At 32.1% G+C, this 26,326-nt stretch overlaps 1 protein-coding gene across 4 annotated transcripts in view; it reads right to left on the reverse strand.

Moving 5' to 3' along the window:
• LOC132718940 (MAM domain-containing glycosylphosphatidylinositol anchor protein 1-like) overlaps positions 1–26,326 on the reverse strand; it is a 132,252-nt gene that overhangs the window by 27,059 nt on the left and 78,867 nt on the right. Inside the window, exon 1 of one of the 4 annotated variants that reach the window (XM_060702651.1) lies at positions 1,908–2,442. The exons of 1 other annotated variant lie outside the window; for it this stretch is intronic. In XM_060702651.1, coding sequence (XP_060558634.1) covers positions 1,908–2,013 — 106 coding nt within the window. In that variant the 5' untranslated portion in view covers positions 2,014–2,442. Of the gene's footprint in view, positions 1–1,907; positions 2,443–26,326 lie in introns of those variants that run through there. 2 more of the 4 variants (XM_060702650.1, XM_060702652.1) reach the window with 2 other exon arrangements.

The following is a 26,326-nucleotide window of genomic DNA, read 5'->3' on the forward strand; positions in this document are numbered from 1 at the left end:
ATTAAGAAATGTGCTATGTATATAATATTAATATTAAAGTATTATGAAGACCATGAGATAGCTAAATATATAACCTTGACAAAGCATACAATGTATATGAAAATTTTCCATTTAAAGTGGCTTGGTCTTGAACCAGCAAATTTCCATAAGTATTTTAAATATTGATAAAAACAATAGACATGTGTCTTTTTTATCCTTATGAACAGTTCAAAGTTATTTAGTATGAATATTTATATGATGAAAAATAAAATTTTGTTCTAAAACACTTTATTATTTGCTCTATATAGACATGTGATACCAACTTACCAACAACATCCATATGCAATTCACTCGTGATTTGTTGTCATATATTATATTAAATACTATTAACATTATTATTTATGGTATTAAAGACCTTTCATTATAGGCACATTCACTTTAACGTATTTTGAAGTGACTACAAAGTTAACAAATATAATCAATTACTATGAATCTATTATCACATTTTTTTTTAGAAATAAGCATTTTAATTACTTATAATTCACAACCAGGGACAATTGGAGTCACTTGGGAAGGCATTTAACTGGAAGCGGTAAATTTAATTGAAACAATTATGGATTTTACTTAAACGGCCAGATAAATCAATCAGATATGATTCATTATTTGAAATCGGTTTATTATTGATGAGTAATTTAACGGCAGCAGATGGTGACATTATCAGATACAATCGCATGGCCTCTTTTTACAACGTGCCGACCGCATCCGACCATGTTATCATATAATTAATGCATTTTAACCTATTTCAATTTTTCTAATTCTAACATTATACGGTTTGGATAAAACCTTGCTGCGAATCCATTTATCAACCTTGCGACCTTCACAGTGAAGTTAACATGAACATTGTCAATTTGAACAAAATGTTTAATAATTTAAACCAGCCACATTACAGGGTCATTGGTTGTTATCCACACAAGTGATTCTGATCTTAAACATTGAATTATTTAAATGGTGTGAAGTATAAAAAGAATTGCCCAAGTTAACCTAATTTGCACTTTTTTTTAAATATATAAAAAACGATTATCTGTATATCTTGACAGATTGTCCCAGGTCAGATGCAAGGGGTGATGGTTGTGATGGGGGAATATTAGATATTAAATAAACTCAAATCAACATTTGCAATATCGATGGATGTTGCATTTTTATGTGGTATTCAAGGACTGACTTTGCTACTTTACTTAAATAACACATTAAATAACCCGTTAGAAAAATAAAACCGGTGATGATAGTATTTTTGTCTGGATTTCTATTTATGTAGAAAATTCTACTTGACATATTAAATTACTCCCATCTGAATTGCTGATTTTTGGGTATTATACTAACGGCGACTTGGATCGGTGACCACGGTTGTGCGGAAGATCGCATTTAAAGGCCCATTATACCTCAGAATTTCAGAAATGCTATCATTTTTATTTCTCAAATTGTTTTGTTTTTAGTTAAGACTCAAAAGAAATTACTGATGAATATGCCGTATATATAAACTTTGTTTTACTTCTTTTTCTCGACTTGCACTTTGAATAATTTAAGATGATAAGTATTTCGTATGGAGGTCAAAATACTACATGAACTTTGTGTACAATTTGCTTCATTTCTGACACATTACTGCATGTTCATCGATACTTTTTCAGTTGTTAACCATCAAACAGGCTATACAACTTTAATTAAAACGTTATTAAAGAGATGTTTCACTTTTTCAAAAGATTAAAAATTGTGTATTTTGAGGCATAATGTGCCTTTAACAGATTAGAGTGGACCTATTCAGTTCAATTCATTTTTATTCTTAAAATGTAGACGCAGATGCCAGACACCAATATAATCATTGGTAATAAAATAATTTGATAACTACATTACTGGAAAATCAAGATGCTTACCTATGACTCCACAATATGCTGGAACGAACGTAACAGTTATTAACAAAGTTGCAAAAATATTATGTGGTTCGTGAATAAATGATAAATGTTGCATTGCCTCAATCATCACGAATTATTTCCAAACTTGTTTTTTTTATCTCTGGCGTTTTATACCTATCTTTAATCCCTGTAGGTTTTTTTATCTCCCGTTTTTATTAACTTTTTCACTGATTAAGTCCTCACATAGCAAAATTGTTATTTAGAGAGACTTAAGTTAAACAGGTGCTCCTTCATTATTTAATTTTTTCACGCTATTAAATATATCCATGCTGTTCATTAAATTCCTTACGATATTGCACATAATTAATTTTTATTTATTTTGTTAATAATATATTAAACTGACATTTATTTGTATGACACCTTTAAAATCCACAACTGTTAAATCATATATATCTCTATTCACTGAGCACATTATTCACTCTACTTTAACATCGCTGAAATTTTCGATACTGACGGAGAAATGAAAACAGTCCTGTATGATTTTATAGGCGCTTGCTCGAACGGCCAAGTTATCGATATTCAGTATGAGTATATGATAAAACTTCTGAAAAGTATGTAGCTCTATATATTTCTAAATAATGAGATTAAAGTGGTTCACGCCGCGCCTGACCAATTTAATTTTGTAAATATGTACTTATAAATTTTAACCACCTTAGTGTTTTAAATTATTTTTATAAACAGTCAAATTATTAGACTGATTAAAAGTGCCGATTTACCAAAGTAAATGTGCTTCGATTCATTTGAAATACTGAAATCCTATTGAACAAAAAATAATTTCAAACACTAATGATACTTAATTCAGTTCTAAAATTTCTTTAAAAAGGCACCTCTAATTTGAGTAAATTTTCTTGAAGCTTTCTTATACAAAACTTGAATGTATGTACAAACATTCTTATAAACTTGATATGTCTAAGTACTGGTAATTTTTGCAGGAATCATTCTTGCAAAAAGATGTAAGAAAGAAGTGTGGATCTTAAAAATATGTACGCTAAGATGTTATTCTTTAATTTATTCAATATACAATTCATTATGTATAAATTAATAAATTTTATTTCAAATCATAGTTGCAAATTTATGCTAATGTGTACAGCATCAGAATGGGAAATCTCTATATTTATGAGGTATACATTCATATTTGTACACATGGTGTAGAATTCATTTGAATCTAGAAATCTGGGGACCGTTAAAATTATCTTAAAATGTGGCATTAGAATTTAGATTAAACGACTATTAGAAATTCCTTTCATGACAGAAAGATTTTTCAATAGAAATCTAAACCCATGTCACCATATCATGGTTTGTTGTTGTTGTTTTTTGGACAAAATTATAATAATATTTTTTTTTAATTATGCCTATAACACATTTTAGTGGGAATCACTTTTTCAGGTACTGCGTGTTATATTAAATCATTTATATTCACTGTGAGTTTTGTGGTCATTATCCTACAAAACATCTTGTTAGGGAGACTATTACTTGCTCTTCATCTATTTTTATCTTACAAGATGCGATATTTAGATGTTTTTTGAGGTTAATTATGTGTGAATGAAAAAATACATGACTTCCGTAATGCAAGGTTTGAGAAGGTTAAAGGTTTTGTTGATTTAAAATCAGTAATTAGTGGCTAAAATAATAATAAGAAATAAATATGTTTTAGTCATCATTGTACAATAATACGAGATTTCTGGACTCCTTTACCTCCTTTTCTCCTTTATCACTAATTATTTGACGTGAAGACAAAGACTTTGCCTGGCATTAAAGAAAATACCACAGTTTGTATGATTAGTTTAAACTATTTATTTCTTACAAATCACAAAGGCAATATTGAGAGACTTTCAAAATGAACATTGTTTTATTAAAATTGTTTTCATCTGTAAACCATGCCTCTAATAGGAAAACTTTCCGTAGGGGCTCAAATCTTCAATCTATGTTTGTCAAAAAAATAGTTTAAAATCTCAGACTCCGTCACTCATGCCCCTAGTGCCTGTTTTAGCGGTATTCTATCCACAACGCTAAAAGTTCCGGAATCAATGCTCCTAAAGGACTCGTGCAAAGTTTTATATTAATGAATTCGTAAAACGACTGATAAGCCGAGCTGAAATATTTTTCAATCAATACATATGTATGTACAATTGCCATACATTGAATATAAAGATAAATAATGCCTTTAATTGCACCGATTTCAACTGAAATGAAACCATTGCTGAATCGTGTACTGATGTGATTTTCGACTTGTTACATGTTACACAGTCGATATAAACTGTAAAGGCATTTGTAAATTAATGATGAAATTCAAATAGTGTCGTGTTTATATAACTTTTATTCTTTTACACCGGAATAATACTTTTTAATGTCAATGCAGTAAATCTAGTGTAACAAGTGTGCATGATGCTGATCAAAGTCATCATAAGCTTAAGTGCAAGAATATATCTTTTTTGCAGTCCTGGTGGTCGGCCTTAATGCATTTAATGTTGAGAAATCACCACAGATGTGGTGGCATAAAGCTGACAGTATCTGGTCAACAAGTATATTGATCACATAAAAATGAAAACATTTTTAAAAAAAGCTACTCATAAAACAGAACAAGAGAACAAAAGATGTCAACAAAATATTCATGTATGGAGAAACAGCTTGTGGACAGCTTTAATCAACCATTAAAAGGTAATTTGTAGACAAACTGCCATACCGACTTTTATTCAATACCAATTAATGTCAACAACCTTTCCTAGATACATCGGGAAATGATAAGTACAAATATGTAACTACTCGTATTTCGATCTTGCTCTAAATGAACTTTCAAACCTTTTGGTTTTTTTAACACATTTTAATATCTGAGATACACACGCACACACGAACGCACACACGCACATCAAAGACGTTGAAGTTAATCATCCTTACATACCGAGGGCACGATTTTTATTATTCAAAGACATACGCGAGGACATTTTCTCGAAGTAAAAGATTTGTCAATTACACATTACATGAACTATTATGACACATGCGTTGTCTTGATTCATTCTGGACAGTAATTGATACATCAAGAGTGCATGTTTATTCTTACAATATGACTGTGTTTTTACTCGTGACAATAGATAGTAAAGTGAAACAATAAAGATCGATACTGACTCGATACTGACTCATAAAAAATGTGTCACCATGAATCAATCACAATTTCGGAGTTAACTAAAACCAACAAATTAATTAATTTTAATGACAATGAACAATGAACATTGAAACGATACTTTTATTGCTGCAATTCATTAAAAAGGTTGATAACATCTATCTAGGGGTATTTATGATTAATCAAACCAAGAAAAATAATCGCTTTCTCACATGTTAAGAGATCCTTATTACTCAAAAGAATATTAATTTTCTATTTTAGATTGTTTGATAACAATAAAATAAATGAAATAAAAGTCAGTTGTGATTCATTTATTGCGAATCATTTATCATGATTTTGAAATAAAACAGCTTCATATGTTAATATATCCGAAGTTATCACTCTATTTTCATTTATAATGCGATATTTGTATAGCATTTTCCCTTTTATTTCTTGAAGACATTTAGTACACGCTAATAGAAAGAATCTTAGAGAGATAAAACACAAAGCAATAAGTAAACAATGCAGACTATATTTGACAGTATGTTTATCGGAGACGATAAATTGTGAAACATCTCTCATGAGTTTAAGAAGTGCCAGAGTTTCAGATTTATACCAAATGAATCAATGATCATGAAACAACCGAGTAACCGAAAATATAAACCATTCAGACGATGAACTGTGCGACATTTTCCGGCCGCAATAAAGAATAAACGAAATACGTACTAATGCTGTAATCACGCTGCCATGCGGGCTTATAAGTCACATTCATGAAATAAGTAAGTGTAAATAGTATAATTCTCGGATCTTAATAAATATCAAAATATGAATATTATTAATGTAACCATAAACGTTTGAATGTCCTATATCATATATCACTGCATTGAAAATCCGGACGATTTAAATTGTCTAAATTTCGAGGAGAGTTGCGTTGGTTACCCTTTTACTATAGATTTTTATCTTTTAGGCTGCCTACCAGTAGTATTTTTTGTTGATTTATTCGAGGAGAGAAAAGATTCCTGAAATCTTGATATTCCGCCCTTCCAACTTCAGCTGCCAAATTTCTTGAGATTTTTATTTGTACCGATGAATTGACCTATGTGCTTCTATTTTTTGTTAAAATCCAAAATCTGATGGAAGCGTTGAACGACTAAATCAGTTTTCTTATCATTCTCTTCGATAGTGAAATGTCGATTAAAACAAGAAAGTTAAATGAATGTTTAAAATGATATATACATCATTTCGACATATTCGAGTTTTTATTAAAAAGTGGCATAGTTTTATAAATCTAACAACTTAATTAACCTTTATTTGATGGTCACCTTAAGCTACAGTCTCACTTACATCCCGGCAGAGCCCCGGCAGAGCCCCGGTAGACGTCCGGGGTGATCCGGGAACGACCGGGGTACGACCGGGAACAACCGGGGTACATCCGTAACTCTGCCGGCAACGTCCTGGATGATCCGGGATGATCCGGGAACATCCGGCATTCAACCCCGGATGGAATAAAATATTTAATATCACCGGGGTGGTCCGGGAAGGTATAGCTTTGCCGGCATCATCCTTAGCTCTGCCGGGAACGACCGGGGTGATACCGGGAAAGCACCGTAGCTCTGCCGGCACAAACCGGGGATGATCCGGGCTATGATATAGCCGGTAGAGCTACGGTAGAGCTACGGTAGAGCCCCGGTATATGCCGGCAGAGCCCCGGTAACTACAGGCAGAGCCCCGGAGGATAAAGAGCTACGGTTGATCCCGGTAGAGCCCCGGTAGAGCCCCGGCAAAGCCCGGATCATTTAAAAAAAATAAGGACAATTTGTGATGATTGAACTTGTTTGTATTAAAAGCCTTCCCATTTCCCTTCTATCCAGTATTGCATAAGGATTTTTCAGAAAATCATCATGAATTACTATTCTGGAACAATAGATATTAAATTAAATAAAAATTATTTATCAAAGTTATCATTTTCGGGCGTTTTCAATCCACCGGGGTTCTACCGGGGCTCTGCCTGGATCGTCCTGGGCTCTGCCGGGGCTCTGCCTGGATCGACCGGGGCTCTGCCTGGGTCAACCGGGGCTCTTCCGGCGTCATCCGGGAACGACCGGGGAAGCACCGGCATGAACCGTAGCTTCACCTGGGCTCTGCCTGGATGATCCGGAGCGCATCCTGGGTGGTTAGTAGGGAACTACCGTAGTGCTGCCGGGGTAAGTGTGACCGCAACAATAATTTCATCCCGGATCGTCCCGGATCATCCCGGTAACTTACCGGGATGGTCCTGGGCTCTGCCGGGAGTAAGTGAGACCGAGGCTAAAATTAAGCAGACAAAACTTTCAGTTTAATTATACTCGTGGGTAGGAAATACTTAAAGATATTAACTTCAATCACCAGCACTTAAGTCAGAAAAGTGAATTTCGCTTATATCTACGCTAGGAACACGAGCCTTTAATAACTCTAAATTTAAATTTGCTCCTAAAAATTAAAAATATTGCTATTTGAGAAACATGTCATCTGATTTGTCTGCTATTTACCGTATTTTAAGCTGAAACAACTTTGTTGAGCTAGATTTTGAAGCACCCGTATGATTTTATAGTTCAATTTCACAAGTGCATGTCAGAATGGCGAACGTGGCTCGGCATTCACATCACGATTATATCGTAACAATGCGCCCTCCAAAAGAGTTTCCATTGAAATAACATTTGCCAAAGTTTTTATCTCAATTGCTAATCTCCTCAATAAATCCCCGTCTAGCGTTAAACTTCCCTGACATAAATTGTATGGAAACTCGTATATTTGTTCAGCATGAACTACTATCTGATATTGTTGCATTCATTTTAAGTAAAGGGCATGCAAATTAATATGTTGAGATAAAAATGATGTAACGTTAAAAACTTCTCTAGTAAAAAGTATCGTATCCGGTTCTTCATAACTTTATGCCCTTACTAACCACTGATAACGATACACTTTTTGGCAGACATCCGCTAGGTTGTTACGACAAGTACGACAGAAGAATAGTCACGACCAAACCGAACCCGGTCTGACAGTATACTTCACGTTTTGTTTCTACTGTCTCCGTTTTGTTTTCTGTTCTTTTTTCTTGTTTTTTTTTTGTCTTTTCTCTCCAGAATTCTTGTAGGTACCAGGGGCTGCGTTGGGTCCCTTGCTGATCGGTGCACTCATATTTTGTGTTTATTATATACTGTTACAATATATCCTTATCTTTTTTTTTCAAAAACAGGAATTTGATATCACAATAAACATGAAACATACAACCATATTTTCTGTACTAATTACACTTTTCACATATACGTACGTACAGACATGTGCATGAGTTGTTTGCTAAGAGAAGAACTATTTATAACACTGCATTTGTTTCAATATAGCTTAAGAATACCAGTTGGACTAAACGAAATAAACGTGCACCATGAAAGCATATCAATGAATATAGATTAATAGCCAACTAATCATGAAATGAGTCTGTTGAATTAAGATTTATTATTTTGCACTCAGTGTAGGTGTATTTCACAGTCTAGATAAAGCAGAATGGATTACTTAAACTGAAATAAATTCAGAGTTCAATGCATTCAGGAAATAAAGGAATGGCCGAAAACCAGATTCATTTTGTTGAACTTGTTGAAGTCTATAAACGTAATACTTCACCCGTCAATTCAGTAACTAAATACTTTAAAGTAGCATGCCTCCAGATTCCTGCTTATGTGCATGAAAATAAAAATCGAAATTTATTAAAATTAAAAATATTGTTTAAGTGAAGAAAGTAATTTATACATGGCAAACGACATTTAAAATTTTCGACTATTACCAATATTAGGTCAGAATATGCAAAAATAGACCTTACTGGTCAACAATATAAAACACGATGTAAAGTATAAGAATAGTTATGTTGTCTTAAAACAACAGTATATGAAACATTCTGACAGCCTGAATTTAGTTCCAGAATTAATACAGTGATGTAACATTGAAAAATAGCCACCGAATCTGAATAAGATATTTAAAAGAAAAGAAACACTCAATAGTCCTTGCACTAAATGACCACTATTTGTGAACGACATCTGCCAAGGTCAAAATGAAAAAGAGACATTTGTTCTAAATCAATTTTTGAATTTTTGTGACAATCTGATAAAACATTCATCATGTAAATAGCACATAACTCAAAGACTCCCTATTCAAAACACAAACTATCGTTATTCCGAGATTGAACATTTTATGGTTGTTAAGGGACATTTATTCACAAGGAATGATTTATTTGAATGAGCACAGTTTGATTCATGACTTCAGATTTTCAGATATTTAACATGAAGGAACTTTATAAATCAATATTTGAGTCAGTAAAACACCCATTTCTTAAATGAGAATTGATGTTTGAATTGTATTCTTTGTATAACAAAGTGCACATGCAGTTCAAATGATATAACTTAATAACACATTATTCATTTCAATGAAAGACACGCGTAACACGAAGCTTTTGAAACTTTTGTGAATGTCATCTTTTGTGAAAAATTCAAAATAAATGGAAGTTTAATTTGAAATTCAATAGAAAGAAGTATGTTTTGATGTAGGATAAGTCGAGACAATTTATAAAATCTATAATTGAATTAGTTAACATTATTTTTCTGTCAGCATTTTTCCATGGGACAGATCGAATTCCATCGTGGTTAAATTTGACATTTTTATCATAGAAAAGAAATCTATTTATTTATGAATGTATATCATTTGTGGGGCGTCCGTGGCCGAGTGGTTAAGGTCGTTGACTTCAAACCACTTGCCCCTCACCTCTGTGGGTTCGAATCCCGACAGGGACTTTGGATTCTTTCATGTGAGGAAGCTATCCAGCTAGCTTACGGAACGTCGGTGGTTCTACTCAGGTACCCGTTCGTGCCTGAAATAATGCACGGAAGGGCACCTGAGGTCTTCCTCCACCAGTTAAGCTGGAACGTCGCGATATAATATATACTGTGTCGATGTGACGTAAAACCCAAAACAAACAAACAAAACTAGAAATGTGTCATAATGCCACGGATGCCCCCGCATGCAGCCAAAATTTCAGATGTTATAATATTTAGTTCCAAATTTGTTTGCACAAAATATTTTTTCATTTTAAGTTCAAAGTCCTTAAAACTTTTCAATGTTAACACAAAAACCATTTGCATACAATGTTCAAGGCACTGAAATTATTCAGTCTTAAGCTTTTGAAAATAGCAAATTGCATATTTGTAGCCAAAATAATGGCTTCATACATTTCCAAAACTGAAAGTTCAAAATTTTTCCAACATTCAGGAAAGATAAGTTTGTCCAAAATCATTGAACCATGACCAAATTCAAACTTAAACTGCTTATTCCTAAGATGTATCTATATTATTTTCAAAGTGACAGGGACATAACTCTGCCAAAAATCATCGAACCATGACCAAATTCCAATTTGACCTGCGCATTCCTTTGACATATCCATATGTCAAATTTGAGTTGAATATGTAACACTGTTGGGTAGATAATGAACAGAAACTGTAAATTTCATATTATTTTCAAAGTGAAAGGGGCATTACTCTGCCAAAAATCATTGAACCATGACCAGATTCGAACTTGGCCTGGGCATTCCAAAAAAATATCCATATGTCAAATTTGAGTTGACTGTGTAATACTGTTGGGGAGATAATAAACGGAAACTGAAAATTTCATATTATTTTCAAAGTGAAAGGGGCATAACTCTGCCAAAAATCATTGAACCATGACTAAATTTGATCTTGACTTGCGCATTCTTTTGACGTATCCATATGTGAAGTTTGAGTTGAAGGGAAGATAATGAACGGAAACTGAAAATTTCATATTATTTTCAAAGTGAAAGGGGCATAACTCTGCCAAAAATCATTGAACCATGACTAAATTTGATCTTGACCTGCGCATTCTTTTGACGTATCCATATGTGAAGTTTGAGTTGAGGGGAAGATAATGAACGGAAACTGAAAATTTCATATTATTTTCAAAGTAAAAAGGGCATAACTCTGCCAAAAATCATCGAACCATGACCAAATTCGAACTTGACCTGTATTTTCTCATGACATATCCATATGTCAAGTTTGAGTTGAATGTGTTGTACCGTTGGAGAGATAATGAACGGAAACTAAAAATTTCATATTACTTTTAAAGTAAAAGGGGCATAACTCTGCCAAAAATCATCAAATCATGACCAAATTCATTACTTGACCTGTATTTTCTCATGACATATCCATATGTCAAGTTTGAGTTGAATGTGTTGTACCGTTGGGGAGATAATGAACGGAAACTGAAAATTTCATATTATTTTCAAAGTAAAAGGGGCATAACTCTGCCAAAAATCATCGAACCATGACCAAATTCGAAATTGACCTTTATTTTTTGAATGTGTGCAACCGTTACTAAGATAATGAACGGAAACTGATGATGACGGAATGACAGAATGATGGAAGGACGGAAGGACGGAACAGGGTAACACTATATGCCCCGGCCATTATATGGCGGGGGCGTAAAATATCATTTGTATATACAATTGTTGATTCATATAAGAGTTTTTTTTTCAAAGATAACATAGTGCATAAACTATTAAACATAAAATATAGATATTGCATTATGATGGAAATATCATTATAAATATTTTGATAATAAATAATATATATTATTATATAATCTATAAATAGCTTTGAAATGCCTTTCCCTGATTGGCTAACAAGCAACTTTTTGTAAAAAATAACAGGTCAATATCAGAGTATATTCACTGTTTTTTTCCTAAAAATAGATTTTCAGAGTATATTCACTGGTTTTTCTTCTAAAAATAGATTTTCTGGAAATCCCTAAAAGACGCAAGACTTTTACGTGACGTCACGCAAAGTTTGTTGTTATAATTCTGAAGAAACGTTGGGTTGCGTGTACATAAGAGTCAAATTAGTCTATTTTAGTTACCTTTTTTTCATTTTTAAATAAAAAAAGGATTAGCATGCTAATGGAAAGGGCGAAATTATGGAAACAGTAGACAAGCTGAAAAATAATGATTTCCGTCGTATACAATGGCAGATGTGATAAGCCATATAAAAGCTATTTATAGATTATATAATAAAGCAGATATGTACTTTTTAGCTGTTGAATATGATGTGATATGTACTGAAAAATTAATATTGACCTCGGCTATCGCCTCGGTCAATATTAATTTTTTTCAGTACATATCACATCATATTCAACAGCTAAAAAGTCCATATTTGTATAATATATAATACATTTTGACGATATTGTAAAACGATTTGATGTACCATTTCATTCATTGTTAATTCAATGTTTACTCCGTTATAAAAGACATACTGACAGAATAAAAACTCCTTCAAAGAATTTGTTTTAATTTTGTATACGTTGTATGATCTTAAAATATGGCAACAGACAACATTTAAATGTCACAGACTCCCCATACAGCAAAGTCAAACAAATTGAAGGTTACAAGAAGCACGCTCTTAAAACAATAAGCATCTGCTTAAGTTTAAACCAACATTTTCAATAATTAAGTGTAGTTATTTTGTAATAAACTTTGCCAATCTTGAATTATATATGTTATAGTGAAAATGTTAACATGTTAAATGTTAGGTTCAGATAAATAACGAAAAAATGGTACGAAAAATATCTTCATTAATTTTGTAAGCCAAATTTTTGCAACATAAAACTTTTAGAAAAGAAAGAATAGTTAACATGACTTTAACAATTCCCTAGAGATTAAAAACTCTATACTTTTTAGTGTAAACATATTTAAATAAAGACTATTAGACTGTACTTCGATAGCATGTAAAAAGTATTATATACAGGGCGGTTTGGATGTATTGGTTGAAACAAATGTCTCATAAGACAGACACATTCTCTTTTGATACATGCATCAGTGTTAATTTGAAATGTTTGTTCAGGGGTTCTTCTCAGTTTCTGAAGCATAAATCAACGACTGAACAGTATGATTAACACCTGATCTTTTGGAACGCTTATTTTCTATTTGTAAAGAACCCTTAGAACACAATACTGATAAAGAAGGAGGCATTAACATTAAAAAATGCGACAAATAAGCATAATAATTCAGTTTTAAAACTATAAGACAGTTCTGTTTTAGTGCTAGTAGATAGTTCTGTTATAATGTTATAAAACCATTCTCTTTTGATCCTTTAAAACTGTCTTTTTATATATTCTTCACGTAGGTTCTGTTAAATAGTTCGTACATATTAAATTATATTCTTAGAGAAAGTTTTGATAATCTGGGTATGTTCTGTTCTTTTTTATCATTAAGTTCTATTTAAATACAGGAAGTTGCGATTTAATACTTATTCAAACACATCAATACTTACTATTACAAATGCTTAAACACATGCTTTTAACCCAAAGTACTTTTCATTTCGTATATATTTTTTGCAGTAAACACGTATTATGAATGTATCATGTATCTTTTGTTATTAAACTATTTTGAAGCAAAGAAAATTACTTTTCAGAGAAAATGACGAATTGTTATCGAACATTATAGATACGCATCTCACATTTGAAAATAAATCTCTTTTATCTGTTTATGTTACAATCAAATAGTTTTGTTTTATTTCAGGACTTTATTTCTCACAAAAAATAATTTAATTCATTTGAACTGCAAAATTCGGTGACGCTATGATAAAACTTTCTGTTTTAAAACCCTAACCGATATATTCGTATCAGAATCATCTCTTTGGTCCCATTTGTTTGTCCGTCTGTCCTCTACACATCTTTTTTTTTGCGTTATTACATCTTCATTTTTCAAACCTATCTTCCTGATAACTGGTTAATTTTGTTTGTATTTGAAGCTTAAATGATAACAATATAATTGTGTTTTAAGAGCACATTACATTTTTGTCTATTTTGATATTAAGTTTTTGTTTTGATTTATTATTTTTCATTTCTCGTTGGTATTTAAGTCACTCTGGACACTGGTAATGTTATACGACAATCTAATTCCTGCGTTCCTACCTAGAGAAAGGCCATGTATTATGTTCATGGATTGACATCACGGAACATGACTGAATAAAAATAAATCAGTAATGATTCATTGATTTAACTGCACCCTATTTATTATTCAACATAAATTGAACTCCGTACCAGCAGCTGTCCGTGATTCATCCAAATATTATTTTGTTTAATCAATGTCCGTATCAAGTTTAATACTCATTAAGTGATCCCTGGCGCATGATCATTATTCAAAATGTGAACACCACAAGTTCAACTGTGTTGAAATAACAAAAACGGGTGTCATTTATGGCAAATATTCTTAAAATTGATGCCGAAATTATAAAATCTACATTCATTTGCTCATCTGTTTTTGTTTTTTGTGATATAATTGATTCAAAAGAGGGGTATATATTTTGTCATTCAACAACATTGATATGATATCTTAAACACGTACAGCTGTGAGAGAACAATTAGCATCTTCCAAACAGTGGAATCGCGTTCATGTGAGCACTAAATTATATAATTTCCGAGATAAGACCAGCATCTTGTATTTTAATAGATTTTTTTAACGCATGTACCATAATGAAGTGGAGATATCTTCATTTGCAAATGATTGGCGATCATTTTAGAATATTATTACACCTGCATGTTTGATAGTTTGATTGTATTTCAAAAGGAACAGTCCACATGTAAACTATTTGGGTCGCGTCATGACAAAACCAACATAATGGGTTTGCGACCAGCATGGATCCATACCAGCCTGCGCATCCGCGCAGTCTGATCAGGATCCATGCTGTTCGCTTACAAACCATATAACACGTAGAGAAACTGATAGCGAACAGCATGGATCCAGATCACACTGCGCGGATGCGCAGGCTGGTCTGGATCCATGCTGGTCGCAAACACACTATGTTGGTTTTGTCATGGCGCGGCTCATTTGTCTGATTAAATTTTTATGTATAATAAATGCTGCTGAAGAAGATGGAAAGCTACGGCAAAACAAATTAACGTTTTAAATTATAATATATATATTTTATATACACTAATATATTAGCTTGGAAGAGTTTGTCGTTATGACCTTTTCCGATATTATCATGTTATGTTAAGAAATTTGTATGTACGTTTTGTATACTGACACATGTGCACTATTAGCTGTCTTGTATTATGCTATTATCATGCCATCATGGGCGTGTAGGCCTTATTTGATTGGATTTAAATGTTTTGCCTTTGCGTCTGTCTGTCTGTCTGTCATTTTAAAAGATAGGCATCAAATACTTCACCAGTATATTTTTTAACTTTTTGACCGAGTACTGTCTTAAATTTATACTTTTGATCGCAAGCAAAATTGTCATCTCACAGTTCGAAACCAATAATTTTTATTACATTGGTTCTATGTAACAGTTTTATCATTAGACTTTGTATGCATTCTAACATCGAGTGCGACGCACAGAAACCTTCCTCTTCTATGCCTAATTTTGAACTTTTTAGCTATACGATATTATTTTTATTACATGTAGTAGAAACTTACACACAAAATAAGCTTTATCTAATGGAGACAATTTAATAAACCGAACCCAGTGAAAGTTGATAAACCCATATAACATAATATTGTGAAAATGAAAATATCAATTACTTCGAAGATTCCAAGAGAAATAAATTGTATTTTGTCAGCGGGGAAATGTGTAAGTCATTAATTCAAATTATTACATATCTGATCATTTCTAGTCTTAAATATCTAGTTGTTCGAGGGCAATTGTTTTGTATGATACATTTATTTTTTTCTGAAACAAGTGCCCTCTGTGCTATCACTTCAAACATTCGTGTATCAATTATACGTGCATTGTATAAATGATGTATAAATGATGTAATTCTAACAGTGGAGATTGATATACAGCATGCAATGGATCAAACTGGAAGTTTGTATATTAAAATGCTAATAAGAACTGTAATTTTTTGAAAAAAAAATATAATACGCAGTTTGTTTGGCGAGCATCAAGAAAAAAAAACGGACGAAAATATCCACTGTAACTATAAAATAAAAGAAAATGAAAACCCTAAAGAACGCCTAAGCAGTAAACCAGAAAATGATGTAGGCTCAATGTGATTGAGCTAATGACAGGTAAAAGCTCTCGTTTACGCCCCCCCCCCACTGGCACCGGCTTATGCAAAAGTATACATTTAAACATGAAAATGATGATAATTTGAATTTAGAAAAATCCACTTTTGTGCACAGACGGCCTTCCATGTCATATTGTCCTTCCATTCCAAAGAAAGCGGCGGATGGTCGCAAGGTAAAAGTGTGCCATACACAAGAAAACGATGGATTTTTAGAGAGGACCAGATCAGAGATAGTGCAGTGTTCAAATTTTAGTTAGTTGTAAAACAACAAGCAACTTATTCCCAGAGTGGGTAATTTAACAGTATTCAGATTTGTAAAATTTTAACATGTAAAAATAAAGGTACAAATTTGAAAAAAAACTTAGGTGGCTAATGAAAGCTTGAAGGAATATTTCCAGTGGGGTATTTCATCTCTTTTTGCTTGAAGGCATTGCACAGATATATCTCCAAATACGATAAAATTTCGAAAATAATTTAAAACATATCTTTAAAAGAAATGTTTGACAATAATATTAAAAGACCTAAAGCATATATGTTGTTTCTGCCATTAAATATATTGCTGGCCTGAAATATATAATTTAGAGACTTTAATACACATGCAATGTGCTTATATAAGTTACAGTATTGTTTGACAATGAAGTCAAATATCGGGAATTCCTATGTTAATCATTTTTAAATAGGATTAAAACACGGATCAAAATAATTGAGAACACGCTACCCTCAGAATTTTATGATAACATAGAATTGTATCTCAAAATTTGATTGATGGATAAGGGTTATTATTATTCTGCATTAATTATTGTTCTGTATATAAAATATTCAAGTGATTAATACAATTAATAAATAGGAATTTCGCCACTTTGAACCACCTTATATGTGTTACAAGCTTCGTAGTGCGTACGAATTAATAGAACAGTAAAACGATTTGATCACCTATCTTACAAGCCTCTAAGAAACGTCCCATGGTAATTGGTTTTTAAAAAAATGTCACTGGTTTCGTGATGTACGGCAATGTATGATAATGAAATCATGTTTCTAAAGACGGTAGATGTTTGAGAAAATGTAAGATATTAAACAAACAAAAATATGTATGATATAAATATACATAATTTATATTTACAGAATAATTGTTTATAATGTTTTTAATGTTTTATATGACTTCTTAATATTTCTTTTTACCTCCTCTCTATAAAATAATTATGAAAAATATTTTTCTAAACATATTTTGCGGCGTAAGTTATGATAAAATCGGAATTGCACAATACAGATAATGGTGCTGACCACAAATGCATTTAAATACTAAAGAACGAAAAGAATACATAATTCTTACCATCAAATTCTTTATATAATTCAAAATAACTTATTACAGGGAGAGGACACTCATAAGCTTTATAGCTTTCTGCCACATCCCAAAATGTACTTTGTAAATATTGTTCACTTGTTAAATGTTTTGTTGAATAAATACGTTTAAACCAACTTATTACAGTTACAAAATTTGGCATAGAAAATGTGTATTTAAATTTATCATTTATTCAGATAATAAAAAAAAACAATAGCAATATTTCTGAAATCTTTATTTCTAGTATAAAAACCATGTGAACAAGAAGAAGAAAAGTCCCGTGTATTGAATGTCATTAGAAGTAATGGTTTTAAACCAACTTGAAAGGTTTCTATTATATTGGTTGTATATGACAACAGTTTCCTTTATCACAAGCGTGAAGACCGAGTAGACAGTTTCATTATAAAACCTTCGAATTGGGCTATAACGGAATAATTTATTTTTACCCATTAGCCATAAAGCAAGTGAGTGGACACATTCAGAAAAACAGTAATGGGTATGTATATCTGATATCTTTATGACACGACAATTGTCAGCTGATTGGCCAAAACTTCTCCAAACACGTACATAATCATCGTTATTTACTTTCATAGAATGATGTGGATGCTATAAGAAATTCAGACTAAGTAATAAACAATCGCTAATCTTATTCCCTGCGGTCTGGAGACCGCAGGGTATTGGTACGCGTTTAACTTTTGAGGCATGGAGGAGCACGTGACCTGTTTTCGGTACATGGAGGAGCATGTGATCTGTAAACCGTACATGAATGGTTAATTGACCTTTTCGAAAACCTAGCTAAATAACGTTTGCCGGTACGTTACGGATTTCCCTGTAGGGAATTAGTCCGAATTACAACCTAATTAAGAACAAAAAACTATTGCGTGATATTTCTAATTTTCTATAATTATACTTTACGTACCTGCACCAAACTACAAACATTCGGGTCATGTAGGGAAGACGCAAGACTGACGATTTGCATGTATTTGAAAAGATTGAAAAAAAGGTATAAATTGACCGTGTCGACCACATATACCCGTCAAGGACATGTTAATTCGAAGTGATCGTGCGACCACATACACGCATCAAGAACATATTATGCGACCACAAACCAGATCAAGAATATCTTTTTTATTTTAGGAAATTTTTATATCTTATCCTTAACTTCTTTTATTATTAAGTATTGGTCAATCACCAATATAATAATCTTTTAAACTATAAAACTTAAACTATAAAGCTTATTCAGCTATTCTTAAGGGGACAAGATAAGCAATATATCACTTTGATGTACAATCTGATCTGATATGATAAAATCGGTTTAGCAATGTTTTCAGACTGAGAATGAAACAAAACGATTGGAATAATACATTCTATACATTAACATGGAAACATGGACAAATCTGGCTTTTATGACTGTTTGAAAAATAATAATGTAACATTGTGCACGTGTGGTGCATAAGTATACAAGGTTTTTAACATATTTTTATGAATAAAAGTTGGAAAACAAGTATGAACAATTAAGCAAGTTAGACGTTTTGAAGACCATAAAATTATGATTTATTCGCACTGGCACTTCACACAACACTGACAGTTAATTACACTAATTAAGATTGTGGTACAGTAATTATCCACTAAATGCACGACAACAACTATTAAAGCAGAGTTATCAGCACATTAATATAATCCTAATCTCTTCTCGAGTTGATTTCCTCTTTCCCATATGTTTGTAATAGTCTTGCATAAAAATATTATTTCACCATGTGGGGATGTGTCAGTCTCGGAAATACATGAGGAGTTAACTTGAAAAGAAGTGAATTGGTGCGATTTTGTTTAACTGACTAATGATATGTTTTTAAAATATGAATAATAAATACCCTACGGTTATGGACTTTGTTCATCACAATATATTTCTTAAATGCCTATCGTAAAAAAGCATAAGCACGTACTCAAATATAGCCTTATAACTATAAACTAATTATAAAATGTTCCCGGGCTATTTAAAAGCAATTACACGTGCTTAAGGTATTAATTAAGTGCGATTATGTGAATAAAGATTAAAAATTAAGCATCCGTATTTGTGTCGAATAGCTTTGAGCTGCATCGTTTATTATAGATGACTCAGGAATTAATACAAAATATTGAAATACTTTACACTAGTAGTGCTTTATTAATCTTATATACACATATGAAATGTAATGAGCAATTCATTCCATTGAGAAAAAATAACTATACACCAGTTTAAATATATATATGCATGTCATAAATTTACTGCTAATATTGATATTATTATTAAATAATGATGATCATTTATTATATGTCACCGAGTTCCAATGGAATTTAAACACTGACTATTGTCAACATTGATATATTATTAATGATGAGAATATCAATGATTATATAGTGAACTGTAATGAGAACCTTGACTCAGAAAAATCATTTCCACAGATCATGACCTTGTACAATAAAGTCATACATAAATAATCCTTGTTTATGTTAAAACATTCATAAAAAATATATTTGCCTCAGTACAAAAGATAAATAAAGTATATAGTCCAATGCGCGTAATTCAATCTTATACTGATATCATTATTTCTTTCAATACTTCAGGACAAAATTCTATCAAGTATTAATCTATTCCGGTCGCAAAAACAGTACATTTTAAATACAACATGGATATCTCATGGCACAATGCAATGTTTTAATGAAATGTCTGACAGCAGTAAAACTTTTATACATATAAACCAGTATGAAATAATACCCACTAGTTTTCAGTTTCCTATACATATTTTAGAAGATATTAATCTGTTAATATCTCGACAAAAGTGCAATAAAAGTTAATAATAGATTTAATCCAATAATCTTGATGAATTCCGTAAGATTCAGGTGGTTTTATCGTTAACACATTTTGATACACAAGAGCAATAAGCTACAAACTCTTTTAGCATTATCAGTCATGCAGGTAAAATAATGAACAATCGTTCAACACGTAATAATTCACTATTCTTTTATTATATTTGACTTCATTTTCTCTAAGATTAAATATGAAGAATAAGTAGACTCTTTAACCGGCAAATTAACTCCAAAAAGAGTCATACACATAGATACATTATATATACAATAATATGTAAGCAAAGTTAAATAACTATTACATATGCGTTTTGCATTTTTATTGATTTTTTACACAGTCAATATTAAATATATCTGATATAACTGTTTCGATGATAAGCCTTGCTAATTTCTTTAAACATCAAAAATGACTTTGTACAACAAACAATAGAATGACCTGAAACTATGCAAAAGTGTCTGCAATCCACAAAATAATTATTTCAATCCTGTTGAACTATCATGTCAAATCATGATAAACAATCATTTTAAAGAAGCCAAATTGAGATAAACGACGTTTTCTAATTTCTGAGATAACGAGAAACGCCTCCGTCGGTTGTAAATCGCTAAAGCTATGGAAAATCTTGTTACTAAACTATAGTTTTATTCTAAAGTATTTATACGCAGCAGCATTGCATTGCTAAACCTCTTTTGCAATATCTATATTTATTTATACGACAAACTGAAAAAGCTTAGAGGCATTGGCCATATTTAACAGAGACTTTTGCCAAACTTCAAACGACACTGACAACAAACAATTGGGGCTTTGCAAAAGTGCTAATGCAATTGGTATTCTAAGATATATCAATAATTCTACGGTCAGGCCCACCAGTTTTAAGAAAAGAAAACATTAACCAACTGTCCACAAAAAGTAATGTTGCTAGAAATGTTTCACATATCAATAACTCCAAAATAACATCTCCAAGAATAACCAAATTTGAATGATGAAATACTGATAAATGAGATAAATGAGAAACACTAAATATGTTTCCCACTATGGTGACATTAAACAATCGTACTTGCGTAACCTTTTCTTATTTACATCTGGCAGGTAAGAGATAATCTATATCTTTTTTATATTTATGTGAAATATGTGCATCATCTACTAAATCTGGAATATAATATATTGGGACAAGCGAGGACCGACTGGAGATAAACGTTTTATGTTGGCGTTTAATTGACAGCAGATCGATAGGTTAAGCGAACTGTTAAATGCCGTTATAATAATCATTTATTTTGATATATTTTCATAACATTTTTTAAGACAATTTTAATTACGAAATAACTATTCAATACTTAGTAATACGCCAAATGGCTTCTATTTCTGTTATATTCACCATTTGCAACGCACAAAATGATATCTTTTCACAACGATTAACAATATAAAATAGCGGTGTGTGTGTGTGTGTATGACTGGACAAAAAAGATAATGCGGCGCTTTACTGCTTTGCAATTAAATACGTTTGAGGTGAATTTACTCTACTAGGAGATTCTTCTGTATATCAACTGTGTATCAAACTGTCCCAAAGACAGGCTTGCCTTTTTTCCAATCGCCACATACAAGTCTATTAGGTGAAAACCATTTGAGATGTACAGTATAGTTTAACAAGAGCATCAGCTGGTTTGATCTTTTTAAGTGTCATTATCACTATTATTTTCAACTAATCCACAGCCATTAACTAAAACTTGAGTCAGTATACAGTTAGCTATAAACAATTATGCGGGGCGCTTGAAATTTCATCTTACACATTTTGACAATTTACAGCAGCATATAAATGTTCTTATATAAAATCGTTATTGTCTGATCAGAGAACACTCAAAATAAATATCAAAAATCTTCCTTCTTCTTTTTTTGTGAAGAACTTTTTTGTTAAGGTTTCTTTCGGGAATTAACATTTTAATAAAGCCAAAAAAGTTATTCAACGTCATGGAAAATGTTTTACGATGGGCTGATCCGAGCGATTAGTGTTTCTTTCACGCAAAGTTTGCTGTTTTAGGACATTTAACGACAATGCTCATGCGTATACAATATTAGATTTCTCTTTAATTGTTGCACTTGTTGCATTGCTAATCTTCCGTTTTCATCACGATATATTTGTCAGTTATTCTAACGTCAATTTTTTTTTCCTCCATTTAAATATTTGAGTAGAAGAAAAACTCGCTTTTGATTCTCGATTATTCAACATGAAGCTCAGTATCATCAGCTGTCCGTGATTCATTCAAATATTGTTTTGCCTAATCAATGTCAGTATCAGATTTAATACTCATTAACTGCTCCCCGGCGCATGATAATTGTCATGTTAACATCACAAATTTAATTTCTGTTGAAACATTAAAGTTGGTATAATTTATGACAAATATTCTTTACATTTATGTCGAAATTATTAAATCTACATTCCGTTTTTCATTTTTTTCTTCCATAAACTAAGTCGTTTTATTGAGCTGGTAAGAAAGTAGCGTAAATTTGTATTCTAAACTTGTATGACGGAATCTTAAATATATAGTATAAGTTTAAAGTTGTGTAGCTTTGTAGTATAAAACTTTATGACAGTTGTGTAAAGTGGCAGTAAACACGATTAAAGCCAATAGTTTCGCAGTATGATTTTGTAATTTAAATTTGTAAGTTACAAACTTTATTTCCTTCCATGTACATGAAGAGCTGAATTGTATAAACCTATCATGTAGATTTGTAGAATAAATTTCTATGACGGTAGGTGTTAGATTTTCTTGTATGACAACATCTTGAAAAGTATCATTCATTCAAAATCTTATAAAAGTTACACCAAGCAATCAATAAACAAAACGTTCAAAATAATATAGTTTTCTCTGCACCAAGAAGCTAATTATTTAGAACAGGCAATTTGCCTTTTCATTTTACTAAATATTTGAGTAGAAGAAAAACTCGCTTTTGATTCTCGATGTTCCTTGTTAAGAAACAAAACATCTAAGAAATTTATCTCCCAAAATCTTCGAGCAAAGTAATAAAAGGAACCGAATGATCCACGTAATATTTCCAGTTTGATATTGTGACAAGAAAATTAGATTGATAATCTTGTAGTGCACGGAAGTCCTGTAATTCTTAGCCAATTATTCTTGTTTATTCAAGACCGTCATCGGTTGATCACATTATCAAGAAATCGGACTCAATGGTGAATATGTTTACAGGCTACACTAAAAAAAACCCTGAAATGATAGGTTTTATTTTAACCGGCACCCTTCGTCATATTTGACAATCTAATGAAAGGTGCAGAACTGGAGCTGAAATCCAAGAGCGACATGAATATATCTTGTGAAATATTGAGTTAGCTCCTGCGAGGAATATCCCATCTTATCGATAGCTTAAGCTGCTGTATATGCCTACTTGGGCAGTGATCATAATTGATGATGGATTAAATACATTGATGCATTTGTGTTGTTACGTGATCTTAGACTACTTAAGGTGAATGATGTTTTATGTAACCTTCCGCTGCAGCCGTTGTTAAACTTATTATCACAGGAGACGTATACAGTCCTACGCATAAACCCTTCCAGTCTGCTGAATCTCAGTAAGGGCTTATCAGCTAGTAAATCACTATTAACTGTATATTCTCCCATTAACACGTCCACTGAGTTGAGAGTTTTGTCATTATTTATTGCCCCTCTGTATTCTTATCTAATGGCCCCAACTTTGAAGGATCAAATTTCTATAGAAGATACACTCACTAAATTTATCAATGTTTTTTTCTCCTTTCTTTTGTAAATGGGTCTGTGGCCCAATTGAATTGTGAAACTTAGCAATTATTTGTAAATATACTTTATAACATATGATAATTTTTTAAATTAATAATAAATAAAGTTCAATAGTTAAGTGTCACTGTTACTCATGTTACTGACTGAACCCCCCTCCCGGCTCGCTAAAAAACAAAAACAAAAAACTGTTCATAGATGTAACTTTTACTGCAAAGTGCAAGACTCTTAACTAAAATGACCAGGTAAGTATTAGCTCGACTATACTAAGAATGTGGTGAGTTGTCCTACTCACCTCGGTTTGCAAGTCGACGTCAGCGTCCATACTTTAAATTAATGTTTATGCGCCTATAACTTCTTTATTTCTTAAGGTATCAATTTCAAATATATATTCCTAATCATCATCCACATCATTTGATAAGGTGCAAAACTCTAAAACCAGTATTTCCAGAACTATATCCCATTGAACTTAAAATAATGTTATATTTTACTCTAACATCTTCATTTCATATTAAAGTATTGACTTTAAACTTCAAACATGTGTGCCTTATCATCAACTACATCATATGTGACAATGTTTTGTTTTTTTACTCTAACACCAATTTTTCCAGGATGATCTCCCTATGATTTTTTTTCCTCTCAAAAAATGTTACTTTTACTTTCTTTTTTATTTCTTAAGGTATCAACTTCTAACTTCAAATATATTTCCTTATCATGTGTGACAAGATTCATAACTGTAGCATGAATATTTCCAGGATTATTTCCCCCATTAAACTTTTTTTAAAAATAAAAATTGATATTTTATAACTTTAAACAATAACATGGCAAGCTTCATAACTCTAGCATCAATATTTTCAGAATCATTATCCCTTTATACTTAGAATTTTCCTTATTAAATTCGGACTTCAACAAGAGCTGTCACACAAGATTAGTGACGAATGTTCCCGAAAAAGTTTCTTAGGCATGCAGGACTGGTACTATGAAAAGAAAAGAGGATGAAAGTAACTAATTGCTTAATATTTTTTCTTTGTATTATTGTACCTATAATCTCTTATTGTGATAGCGTATAAGTGTAACCCTGACCTTTGAAGAAGGGACGAGGTTCCTGGATACTACAGAATGTTGTCATGAGGTAGACATTTGTGCCAAGTTATTTCAAAATCCCTCAATACATGATAAAGTTACATACTGGACATGGTTGTTGTGTAAGTGGGGACACACAAACTGACAGACGGACATGAGCCTTAGCTGCGATACATTGTCCTGATATGGTAGGCATTTGTGCAAAAGTTATTATAAAAGTTTTCCATGCATGCCGGACATGAATGTGTATCTTCAAACTCTTCTCGAATGAATGAGTACATTCAAACTATAAGTATGACCTTGACCTTGAAGGTAGGGATAGGGGTCTTAGTCGCGACATGTCGTCTTGATGTGGAAGATATTTATGCCTAGTTATTTTGTAATATTTTGATGCATGACAGTCCGGACACGAATGTGTGTAACTATAAACTCTAACTTTGATATAGTGAACTTCAAAATGGTAGTGTGACCTTGACCTTTGAGGTAGGGGCGTGATAAGTTGACGCGTAACACATCGTCTTGATGTGGAAGACATTTATCCCAAGTTATTTTAAAATTCTTCCATGCATGACAAAGTTACATTCCGGACACAAATGTGTGAACCTATAAACTTTTATTGTGATAAAGTGAAACTTCAAAATGTTAGTGTGACCTTGACCTCTGAGGTAGGGACGTAATTCTTGGACGCAACACATCGTCTTGATGTGGTAGACATTAATGCCTAGTTATTTAAATATCATTCCATGCATGACAAAGTTATAGTCCCGACAGGAATGAAGTAGTGACGCACAGACAGACGGACGTCCAGACAGACAGAGGGACGGTGCGATTTTAATATGCCTCCCTTCGGCGGCATAAAAATGTTTTTTATCAACACCTATATCAGGTGGGATTAGATTTATAACTCATTAGTCCTGTATTTCTAGAATTATCTCCATTTCATTTTTGAATTAGGGATTTATTGAAAATTAATATATTTCTAACAATTATCTTTGTTATTATAAATGACATCAACTCTAGACTTAAGATAATTGTCCTTTGTCATTACTCACATCATGCATGACAAGGTTTATAACTCTAGTATCCTTATTTCAAGAGATATTTCCTCTTTGAACTTAGAATTTTACTTTAAAAACTTTATTTACTTTTTGCTTGTAT

Source organism: Ruditapes philippinarum, unplaced genomic scaffold (assembly GCF_026571515.1).
Source record: "Ruditapes philippinarum isolate M1 unplaced genomic scaffold, ASM2657151v2 ctg1603_1_1_1_1, whole genome shotgun sequence".
In the NCBI taxonomy this organism is placed as follows: Eukaryota; Metazoa; Mollusca; class Bivalvia; order Venerida; family Veneridae; genus Ruditapes; species Ruditapes philippinarum.